The sequence below is a fragment of the Eptesicus fuscus genome, chromosome 1 (assembly GCF_027574615.1).
Source record: "Eptesicus fuscus isolate TK198812 chromosome 1, DD_ASM_mEF_20220401, whole genome shotgun sequence".
NCBI classification, from domain to species: domain Eukaryota; kingdom Metazoa; phylum Chordata; class Mammalia; order Chiroptera; family Vespertilionidae; genus Eptesicus; species Eptesicus fuscus.
Genome location: NC_072473.1, coordinates 8,319,866 through 8,332,297, shown reverse-complemented (window position 1 = coordinate 8,332,297; position 12,432 = coordinate 8,319,866). Strand labels below are relative to the sequence as shown.

Genomic DNA, 12,432 nt, shown 5'->3' with positions numbered 1-12,432 from the left:
TTTTTTGTCTGTCTTTTATTGAATGTGTTCTTTTTTCTTGTATCTTTGCATGCATGATGATTATTTCCCTTTGAAGGAGGGACAGCCTTGGAGAGGGACTGGGGGATTGAACTGGAGTGGCAAGTAGCATAGTCTGACCTTTTTTAACCAACCCTTTCCCTGGATGGTATGGTTCTCTTTTGTCTTAGAAGAGATCCCTCCTGGTACCTCTGAAGTTTTGTATTCATACATTCCTACATGATAGGGTAAAGGTGATAATTCCTCATCCCCTTTAAATCACTTTCATGTTGGAACCAATTGAGAAACCGATGTAGGAATAGGATAGATGGAGATCAAAAGAGCAACTATATTATTGCCGAAATTAGACGTTGTGGCACAGATCTCCAGTACAACTGTGTTTTCTAATAGTTTTCCCCGAGTGTAGGTCTTGGGAAAACCTGAGGGAGGGAGAGTCACTGCCTCATATCTGCCATGTCCCAATGATGGAGGAGAGGGCAAGGCCCAGACCTGGGTCCTGAACCCTGATCCCTGTGCTGCTGGCATGGGGGCAGAACCCGGCCAACCTCATCCTTCCAGAAAGGGGTGGGCGAGGCATGCCCACTGGTCCTTCCAAACGCAACAATCAAAGACAGCTTCCTCTTAACTGCAGACTCTGCGGGTGTAAGGTGGAGCAGGTGACGGATGCAACTTTGCCTCAGCTTCCTGAAGGCCAACGTTCCTACTTCCAGCCATCACATTAGGTTAGGTGGCTGGGCTGAATCCCCACGCACCCATGTGGATGTCACTTTTTTGTCTCTTCAGTTGAGACTGCCAACTTCAGGCCTGCTCACCACCCAAGGGACTCCTGGGCCTCACGTACTTGTGGAGATGTCACCTTTTGTCCTCTGCAGCTGACATTAGCATTCACTGGCGCCTGGTCAGCAGGCATACCTTGTCTATATCCTCTTGAGTGCCCCCGTCCCCATTGGCTGGTGGTCTGGCCACTCTGCATCCTTTTTCCTGTGGAGCCTAGCATTCAGCACCCGAGGCAGCCCTCTTTGCACAGTGTTTCATTGGCATTATAGGTGTTTTCTACTTGCATCGAAGATGGCATTTCTGCTTTCTGTTTCTTATTCTCTGGGGTTGGTCGGTTTCAAGAGAAAAGGCATAACATTTAAATGAGTGAACCTAAATTACCCCTGTAGTATTAATTTCAGTGAAGGAAGATGATAGCATTAGGACTGTAGCTTATCTGATTTGCCAGGTAACTGTCAGGTTATTTGCGAGATCTAAAGATCGGATACATTGCCTTTTCATGACCATGAAATAAGCTTTTGTACTAATTACTTCTTTCTGCAGTTGTCCCTCACATTACTGATGCTGTCCAGGAGTGGGTTATGAATCAAGCCATGGTGCCAGTGGATGGTCATAAGGAGGAGCCCCAAATATGCGTTATTGAGGTAAGCATGGAACGTTTCTTTATAAACTTACTAGGAGCCCAGCGCACGAATTGCACAGCCCCGCCCACCTGCGCTGGTCTTTGGTCGTTATGGCGTTAGGGCCACAGGCCTTTTATAATATAGATGTCCTTCTGGGTTTTTAACCATCTGATCTCTATTCATTCAGAAAATATATAAAGATGATATCCTGTGTGCCAGGCATGGGCTAGGAATAGATAGTTCCTGCCCTTGTGGTCCCAAGTCAGTGGGCAAGATTGGCATTAAACAGGGTGAGTACTCCTGGGGTGGGTGTGCCACAACCTGCATGCGGAGACATCAGTCGCACATAAAGTCAGTGTTAGGGCCTCCTGTGTGCCAAGCCTGGGATGGGCAGTCTCTGGCCTTGAAGAGCCTGCAGACCTCCCTGTCCTCACACAACAGAATGCATTCTACTGAGTGTTATTTGAGAAGTATTTGTAAAATGCATTGGGAGTAGAGAGACAGACTTATGGAAGTTTATGGTAGAGGTGATTTGGAGGTGAGTATTAGCTGTTTAAAGAAAGAACATTGGGGGTGGCGGGGGGGGGCGGGTGTAAGAGATCAACCAAAGGACTTGTATGCATGCATATAAGCATAACTAATGGACACAGACAGTAGGGGGTGAGGGCATGTGCTTGGGGTGGGAGTGGCTGGGGAGAGGTCAATAGGAGAAAAAGGAGACATATGTAATACTTTAAACAATAAAGAATTTAAATAAAAAAATGATACCATATATGGACAATCCAGTAAAAAAAGAAAGAAAAAAAGAATAAAGATATTTCCTACCAAAAAGAAAAAAAAAGGAAATATTTGATTTGTATTTAGAGTTCAGAAAATTTAGTTAAAGATAGATTAATATTTACAAGTTGTTCCAAACATACTTCAGAAGTTTTCTCATAACTGAATTGAGTATTTTAAATTTTAATTAGCTAAAGTAAATAAAATTTAAAATAAAAACAAGAACTTAATACAGGGTGGGGCAAAAGTAGGTATACAGTTGTGAGTACATGAAATACAGTTTATTCTTGGATTATTATTTGTTTTTATATTATTTTCCTTACAAACAACTGTAAAGTTGCTTATGCTCCACCCTGTATTTGAACTTGCCAGTTGTTCATGTTTCCCTTCCTATCAATGTGCAGGTTGAGGATGACGTCCATGCACCCCTATCTAAATCTCAGGTGATCTGATTGACAGGCAGGAGAATAGAATAATGAATAGCATAGTTCCTAAAGTCAGACTGCTCAAGTTCAAACTTCTGCGGTGACCCGTGAATGGTATATAGTTCAGAGGTTAGAGTCTGGAGCCATACTGCTTGCTTTCATAGACCAGTGAGGTCACTTACCAGCGGGGTGACCTTGGACAAGATTGCTTACCTTCTCTGTGCCTCAGTTAACTCATCTGCTAAATGAGGATAATGACACTACTTAACTCATTGTTTTGGGATTAAATAAGTCAGTACACTTAGTGCTTAGAATACTGTTGATCTATGCTAGTAGTATGTGCTCAAAAATTATTAGCCATTATTAAGATGCCTGTGTGACATTTGGCAAATTACTTCTAAAAAATTCAGTGTAGTCATCTATAACAATATGATAATAATGTAATATTGTGATAATAACAAGATGGTAACAGGTTTGTTGTGAGGACTAAATGGGATAATATAAAGCATTTGGCAATGTCTGGCATTTAGGAAGTGCTTAATAAACATATGTTAGCTGTTATTGTCATTGTTAGCAGGTAGATATGCCATCAACAAGATCAATTTTGTTAATAGTAGAGGTGATAAATGTAACATAATGTGCTATGCTATCATATATTAACTACTAGAGGCCTGGTGCACGAAATTTGTGCACGGATGTGGTCCCTAGGCCTGATCTGTGATTGAAGCATGAGTGTCTGGTGTGGAAGGGCAGGTCCCAGCTGACCTCTGGTCCCTGGGCAGCACCTGGGCCCCCAGGCCCCCGCGCACGCCCCTCCGCCTGAATCATGGCGCCCGAGTCCCCATGCAGAGATGCAGTGAGCACAACCAGATGCTGTGGGCCGGGGCTCAGCATGGGCCTCTGGGCCGCCCAGCAGTGCCGTATGAAAGCTTGGCAGGCAGCGTGCTCTCTCCCGGCTGGCCTTACAGACCAACTCCTGAGCGAACTCATGTGGAGCCCGACTGGCCCCTGTGGTCCCGGTGGCTATGGCCCGGCTCACCCAGAAGAGGCCACATGGGTGTGGGGTGGGCTCCTCGTGGGTGCCTGGCACCTGAGCGCCCGCTGCCAGCACCGTGTTGCCGACGCCTGCCATGTTCCGTGCTGCCCCCTGGTGGTCAGCACACATCATAGCGAGCGGTTGAACTCCTGGTGGAAGGACTGCCCGAGGGGACAATTTGCATATTAGGCTTTTATTATATAGGATACTGTACTACTTAATAGTATGGTTATAAACTTAATATAAATGCATAAGTGTGCTCTACAAAGTTATTTCTCCCTTGATATTCCTTACTTTACAATTTATGAGGAAAGAGGTAATTCTTTATAATTTTTAAAAATTGGAGTATAGCCCTAGCCAGTTTGGCTCAGTGGATAGAGCGTCGGCCTGCGGACTGAAGGGTCCCAGGTTCGATTCCGGTCAAGGGCATGTACCTTGGTTGCGGGCACATCCCCAGTAGGGGGTGGGCAGGAGGCAGCTGATCGATGTTTCTCTCTCATTGATGTTTTTAACTCTCTCCCTTCCTCTCTCTAAAAAATAAATAAAATATATTTTAAAAAATTGGAGTATAACTTAAACACAGAAAAGTGCGCATATAGATGTATAGCTTGGTGAAGTTTCGCAAATTAAACACACCTGCATAATTAGGCTTACTTTCTTTAAAATATTTAAAATCTAATACAGTGAGTAGTTTGCAAACAAATGGGGTAACGATAAAGACAAACAGTGTAAGAGAAAGGCAGGTAAAAGCTCCAGGAAGATACCATCTGATATGAAAACAGCTGTAACCAGGGCGTAGCCTGACTTTACAGTAAAGGAGACTTACATGGTCACTCTGTTTATTGATTCTCAGTTTTCTGAGTCAATCCCAGGATGCATTAGAGAAGCCTTAAAAGCAGGGATATAAATGTCATCAGCTTTCAAAAAACGATTCGTGAATAGAGGGGCTGGAGGTGTGTTGGAGGGGAAGGAGGGAGATAAGAACCTAATTTTACACTGTGATGCATCCACAGATACTGTTAGTGTAATCATGCCCTGCTCAATGACGGGGATACATTCTGTACGTTCTGAGAAATTCGTCGTCAGGCAATTTTGTTGTTGTGTGAATATCATAGAGTGCACTTACACAAACAGATGGTACAGCCTACTACGCACCTAGGCTATGTGGCATAGCCTATTGCTCCTAGGCTACAAGCCTGTGCAGCCTGTAACTGTATGAAACAACACGAGATTAAATCAAGGACAAGAAAAAATGATGCAATCAAGAAACCCAGTAAACACGAAATGTAAGAGGCTGCTGCTGACATCACACAACATAGTGTTTTACAGCAAACATTTTTTGTAAGTAGAAAGTGTAGACTCTAAAATACCAATGAAAAGTCTAGTATACTAACTACATAAAACAATGACATAGTTGTTTATTATCATTATCAAGTATTTTGTACTATACCTGAGTGTGTATAACATAATTTAACATCTGTATACACTACAAAGTGATCACTCCTAAAGTCTAGTTACTATCCATCACCCCTTCACCCCTTTTGCTCACTCCACGCCCCCTTGCCCTCTGGTAACCACTGGTCTATTTTCTAGAAGTCTTTATAGGTTTGTTTTTGTTTTGTTTTTTTGTATGTGAGTGAGTTGTTTTCATATGAGTGAGATATTTGCCTTTTTCCTTTTGCCTATTTCACTTAGCATAATACCCTCAAGGTCCATCCATATTATCACAAATAGCAAGATTTTATTCTTTTTTAATGGCAGAGTAGTATTCCACTGTGCATGTATATCTATTCATTCATTGACCAACCCTTTTAGTTTTTATAGGTGAAAGAATAGCCTTTTCTTAAGATTAACTTAATCCCCAAAAAGTTACAAATGGTCATATGTATGAATGTTTTTTCCTTTTATTTTCTGATTCTGCTCTTTTTAAAAAATCTACATTTACAATGATATACATGAATTTGTAAAAGTAACTTATGGTGTTAGAAGTCAGGATAGTGGTGACCTTTGGAGAGGAGGGAGGTAGTGATTGGGAGGGGGCAAAAGGAGGGTTTCTGGGATGCTGATAATGTAATTCTATTTCTTGACTTTGGTGATGGCTAAACTGTAAAATTCTTCAAGTTGTACACTTATGCTTTGCATGCTTTTTCAGGTATATTATACATTAAAAAAATCTACATTTAAAATAATAACCAAAAAAAGAGAAGGGGAAATCATTTTAATGTAATTGAGCTGTTCCCAAACTTCATTAAAATATAAGCTCAATTTGACCTTAGGACTGAGCCTTCTATTTTAAAAAAATAGGTTTTTTTTGTTCTTTGTTTTTTTTTTAATTTTAGAGAGGAAGGGAGAAGGAGAGAGATAGAAACATCAATGATGAGAGAGAATCACTGATCAGTTGCCTCCTGCATACCTCGCTCTGGGGATCGAGCTTGCAACCCAGGTATATGCCCTGACTGGGAATCAGACCATGACCTCCTAGTTCATAGGTCATTGCTCAACCCCTGAGCCACACTGGCTGGGTGGGATGAGCCTTGTTAACACTCTTTTTTTATCTCAGCTTTTCTAGCCATTGTTTCTTGAGAATCATCCGTGAACAAAGCTTTTATATTTCACTAGAGGCCCGGTGCATGAAATTTGTGCACAGCTAGGGTCCCTAGGCCTGGCTGGTGATCAGGGCCAATCAGGTTCCCTGCCTCCCCACCTCCTCCTTCCCTTGCCACCCGCACGCTGCCACTGTGTGGTTTCCCCCCGCCTCCCTGCCTCCTCCTTTCCTCATTCCCTCAGCACCTCACAGCCACCACTGGGTGCCCGCCATGTTCCGCGCCGCCCCCTGGTGGTCAGCACACATCATAGCAAGTGATCGAACTCCTGGTCTCCCTGTTGAATTCCCAAGGGGATACTTTGCATATTAGCCTTTTATATATATAGATTCTGGGGCTGACACACCTGACTCTCTGTCATCATTTTGCAAGACATATGCTATAGACTCTAATTGTTAAAGATTCCACTTGCACAATGAAATAAAAAATTCTCAATGACATCTCAAATTAAACCAAAGTTTCCATCTCAAAAAACAACAAGCAAACATGTTAGGCCTGTACCTGCACATTGTTCATTTTTTTCCATATCTATATTCTCAGTTTTTAAAATTCTGCTCTTGAGTTGATTTCTTTGGCTTAATAAACATTAATTAAGCACTTCGATATGTCCTAGCTTCATGATAGCTGTGAATATGATGAGACAATGACTTCTGCTTCCAGGACTTATTGTCTCAATTTTTAATCTCATGGAAACAGATAAACTGTGTCAATGTGTCCCCAGAAAAACTCCTTCTTTTCCATATAACCCTGATGTTTATATTTGCTTATTGGACACTAAGTCAGACATGCTTTTGGGTTTAAGTTGTGCGCAACATTTGTGTGCGTGTACGACTTAAGCTTTCAAAGAACCGCCAAAGCTAACTTTTAGTTTTAAGGGTATAGAAGCGTTTTTTTGCACTGAGGCCTCGACTTCTTAGACCTGTGGAGCTGACAGGCTGTGTTCATGTTAGTGCAGGTTGTCTAAGCATGAACCTGAAATAATTTATGCATGGTTTAAAGGAATAAAGGTTCTTCCCTCCCTCCCTTCCTGCCTCCCTCCCTCCCTCCCTCCCTCCCTTCATCCTTCCCTTCTTCCTTCATTCTTTCATTCCTCTCTTTTTAAGAAAAAAATATTTTTATTATTTCAGAGAGGAAGGGAGAGGGAGAGAGAGATAAAAACATCAATGATGAGAGAATTACTGATCGAGCCTGCAACCTGGGCACGTGCCCTGACTGGGAATTGAACCATGACTTTCTGAATCATAGGTTGATGCTTAACCACTGACCCACATAGGCCAGGCCCTCCCTCCCATCCTCTGTCTGTTTCTTCCTCCCTCTGTCCCTCCCTCCCTCCGTCCCTCCCTCTCTCCCTCTTTCCCTCCCTCCCTCTTTCCTCCCTCCCTCCCTCCCTCTCTCTTTCTCTCTCTCTCTCTCTCCCTCCCTCTGTCCGTCCCTCCCTCCCTCCATCCTTCCTCTCTCTCTCTCTCTCTCTCTCTCTCTCTCTCTCTCTCTTTCTTTCTCAAAAAAGAAGACACCTTTTGTTAAAGGCAAAATGGACATTACACATCTCATAAATTTGCTGTTGCTTCAATTTAAGCTTTGCATAGATTTTAAACTATTGTTATGGGTGCTATTTCCCCTATTGTGTGGGGAAATAATTAACTTGGTACTATTCTACTAATAGAGAAGTGGTAATGGGACCCTCCAAATAGATGGAGAGAATGCAGTACCACTGCATGCCACGTGAGGGCAGAATCAGATAATGTTTAAAGTTTTGCTTTTCCGGATTTCCTGTTGACTCCCAGTACACCCCCATCAAAAAAGGGAGATGTCTCCTTAAGGTTTCGTTTAATGCAGACCTCTTTTTTTCCTAAAAAAATTTTTTTCTCCCCTATTAGATTCTCCTGCATTGTGGTTAATGAGCACTTACACCCTTCACCTCCTGCCAGTTTCCTGATTGCATGTGATATTTCTTGGATTTTCATAATTAAGATTGTCATTCTTTTATAGAATTATCATATCATTCTGTCTGTTCCATTCCCAGGAAACTTGAATTTTAATTATGTCTTGTTATCTGAGTAATCTGAGTTAAAGAAGAATTTCTTTGGTAGCAATGAAATCCTGAAAACTTCTTAGTTTTGATTCCATTGTAATTATGAAAATAGGTACTAGAATGCTGTTACCTAGGGCTTATATTGAATTTTGAGACCCTCTGTCCGGTCCTGACCACTAACCTAAGCCCCCAGTGCTGCATGTAGTGTGCTGGGCTTGTGCTGGAGATACGGCAGGCACGTTCCTGCCCTCATGGGGCTTACAGCCTAGTAGGTAGAGAATCAGGAAACAAGGACTCAAATAAAACAGTGGTACCTTGTACTGAGTTATCAGGAAGGGCACAGGCAGGGTACTGGGATAGGGAGCATCGAGAGTGTGGCTGCTTTAGGTAGGTGGTCAGGGGCCGGCTTTCTGAGGAGGACATAGCTCCCCGGGCTGAAGCAGAAAAGGGAGCTAGATGAAGAAGGGGTAGGAAGGAGAGTGGGCCCATCTGAGAGGCCAGTGGGGCCGAAGTACAGAGTGAGAGGTTGGGTTGGGGGAGTAGGGAGGCATGAGATGAGATTAGAGATCTGTGCAAGGGCCAGATCAAGAAGGGCCTTTGCTGGCTACATAAAGGAGTTTAGGCTTTAATTTTAGTGAAGCAGTGCGTTACTCTAAGCGGGGGGGGGGGGGGGGGGGGGGGGGGGGGGGGGGCATATTTTGAGTTTTTTAAAGGTCATTCTGCTGGTGTGTGACAAATGGTTTGTAGGACAGGAGAGAGTAGAAGCTGTGGGCCCTCAAGATTGGGGGTCTGCCACCTCTTTTTGTCAAGGGCCAGATAAAAAATATGTTTAGCTTTGCAAGTGGGAGAGTCTTTGTCAATGTCAACAGCTACTCAAGTCTGCCATTGTAGTGTGAAAGCAGCTATAGGCAGTATGTAAATGAATGGGCATAGCTGTGTGCCAATAAAATTTTATATATAAAATCAGGCAGTAGGCCATGGTTTGCCACCCCCTGGTTTAGATTATTGCAGTAATCCTGGCAAAAGATGCAGTAATTCTAGCTTGAACCAGTGAGTGGGAAGAGGTGCTATTTGCTGAGATGAGAGAGCACCCAGTAAAACAGGCCCAGAGGTGATGGACCAGGGGTTCAGTTTGGGATGTGGTAAGTTTGGGTAATTATTATTATTTTTTATTTTTAAAATATATTTTATTGATTTTTTACAGAGAGGAAGGGAGAGGGATAGAGAGTTAGAAACATCAATGTGAAAGAAACATCGATCAGCTGCCTCCTGCACACCCCCTACTGGGGATGTGCCCGCAACCAAGGTACATGCCCTTGACCGGAATTGAACCTGGGACCCTTGAGTCCACAGGCCGACGCTCCATCCACTGAGCCAAACGGGCCAGGGCAACAGTTTTTGGTTTTTCTGTTTTTTAAATATATTTCTTTATTGATTTCAGAGAGGAAGGGAGAGGGAGAGAGAGATAGAAACATCAATGATGAGAGAGGATCATTGATCGGCTGCCTCCTGTATGCCCCCTACTGGGGATCGAACCCACAACCCAGGAATGTGCCCTTGGCCGGAATCGAACCTGGGACCCTTCAGTCTGCAGGCCGATGCTCTATCCACTGAGCCAAACCAGTTAGGGCTGGGTAATTATTGATCAATCCGAGATGTCAAAGCTGGCTGCAACACCTAGATCATTCCACTTAGTGCTTAAGTTTTATTCCTGATTATTGTTCTTTAGTTCTGCCTTATTTCCCCTTCCTAAATTCTGAGCTCCTTTGGAACATGTTGTCTTAAAATCTTCCAGCACCTCATTTATAGTGTTGAGCATGTAGTAGGTGCTCAAATGCTAGATAATTAATTTTAAAATCCATGTGACAGTCTTTAAGTATTTAAATATGGTGAGGATGAGTGGGTTAAGATGAATTTCATCCCAGTCTAAAGTAAAATGCTTAAGTAACTATTGAAAGCACGTTATATATTAAGTTAACATTTATCAAAGGATTATATTATCAGGAATATTCTCAGGGCTTTTTGTACTGCTTGTTTCAGAAAACCAGCATGTTGAAGGGTAGTGATTTACTTCTAATCATACCACCATTACAGGGAGACTGTTCAGATGCATGCAGTCGTGTGTGTGTGTGTGTGTGTGTGTGTGTGTGTGTGTGTTCGTTCCTTCATGGAGAGAGAGACAGAGAGAGAGTTAGAGTGACACAGAGAGAATGCTCACTATTTCACACCAGGAAATAGTGAGCCAGGTGGCTCTATATTCTGGATCTTTTTGTCTTCTAATGAATTGCCTTCTCTTTTCTTAAAGCCCTCCACTTTATTTTTAACATTTCCAGTCTTTTTTTTTTTTTAATATATTTTATTGATTTTTTACAGAGAGAAAGAGAGAGGGATAGAGAGTTAGAAACATCGATCAGCTGCCTCTTGCACACCCCCTACTGGGGACGTGCCCGCAACCAAGGTACATGCCCTTGACCGGAATCGAACCTGGGACCCTTGAGTCTGCAGGCCGACGCTCTATCCACTGAGCCAAACCGGTTTCGGCACATTTCCAGTCTTGATGACATGAAGAGTTAACAGCCTTATAATGATCCCCCCCTTTTTTTTGGGGGGGGGGTTGTGGTAATTTACTAGTCTGTATAATCCAAGTGAATCAATGATAGCATGACTCGTTTATTTAATTTTATCCATATCTTCACAGAACAGGCAGAGAGATCTTTTTTTAAAAAAAATATATTTTATTGATTTTTTACAGAGAGGAAGAGAGAGGGATAGAGAGTTAGAAACATCAATCAGCTGCCTCCTGCACACCCCCTACTGGGGATGTGCCCGCAACCAAGGTACATGCCCTTGACCGGAATCGAACCTGGGACCCTTGAGTCCGCAGGCCGATGCTCTATCCACTGAGCCAAACCGGTTTCGGCCAGAGAGATCTTATAAACAAAGGTTAGATCATCCTGAAGCCCTCCTCGCCCTTGCTTTCTTCCCCCCTTCTTGAGGCTCTGCTAACTCTCTTTCCTGTTTACCTGGCTGTGTTACACGCCATCTATTCTTTTTCTTTTTTTTTTTTTTTGGAACAAAAAACAATCTTTATATAAACTATGAATAGATACCTAAATACAACATGGCTTTTAAAATGAAATCATGTGTATATAGTTGTATTTAGAAAGAAAAGTATACTAGTCAAAAGCTATATAACATGAACAGCTAATCCAAATGCAAACAAAGATATTCTTCTGAATTCGATTTCATTGAGCATCAAAACCCACCAATCTTTTAGTCATTTTTCTTGTACATTATTCTGTATCCACATTCTCTGCATCTGATTGGATCCCTGGATTTTATTTCATTTTCTGCGTGACATTCATTGGCTGCTGCTCTGGGAGTTGGACTTCCTCTGTTAATCCTTAGCACCGACACACTCCTCTTTCTGCAATTCCAGACAGCACCTGTTCTTTTTTTTTTAAACTTTATTGTTGACACTATTATAGATGTCCTCACTTCCCCCTTTGCCCACCTGCGTATCCCTTCTTATTTTCTAGTCTCCATTTTCTCTTCCCTTTGCTTCATCTCCCTTTATTTTATTTAAAAAATATTTTTATTGACTTCAGAGAGGAAGGGAAGGGAGAGGGAGAGAGAGATAGAAACATCAATAATGAGAGAGAATCGTGGATCGGCTGCCTCCTGCATGCCCCACAATGGGGATCGAGCCCACAACCCGGGCATATGCCCTGACTGGGAATTGAACCGTGACCTCCTAGTTCATAGGTCGATGCTCAACTACTGAACCACAATGGCTGGACCAATTTACATTATTTCTAATTGGAAAAAATGATTCGGTTTTCAAACAGCCATCTGGAACAAGTTCGAGAAATGAGGTTCCACTGTATTTACAAACGTCTGTTCTTGTGTCACCATAAATTTCTGCTTAGCTTATTAAGACTTTTTCTATTAGTCTGTGTAACATGGAAGATCACTTGTGTCTTTTTTTCCATTTCCAGTTGGGTGGCACCATCGGAGACATCGAAGGAATGCCATTTGTGGAAGCATTCAGACAATTTCAGTTTAAAGCAAAAAGAGAGAATTTCTGTAACATCCATGTTAGCCTTGTCCCACAGGTGAGCTTTCCAGATAAGTATAGACA

At 42.6% G+C, this 12,432-nt stretch overlaps 1 protein-coding gene across 1 annotated transcript in view; it reads left to right on the top strand.

The window, feature by feature from the left end:
- The window catches only part of CTPS2 (CTP synthase 2), a 133,244-nt gene that overhangs the window by 17,015 nt on the left and 103,797 nt on the right, over positions 1–12,432 (top strand). The window contains exons 4-5 of the mRNA XM_054720544.1: positions 1,339–1,439; positions 12,290–12,406. Of these exons, the coding sequence (XP_054576519.1) occupies positions 1,339–1,439; positions 12,290–12,406 (218 nt within the window). The remainder of the gene's footprint in view (positions 1–1,338; positions 1,440–12,289; positions 12,407–12,432) is intronic.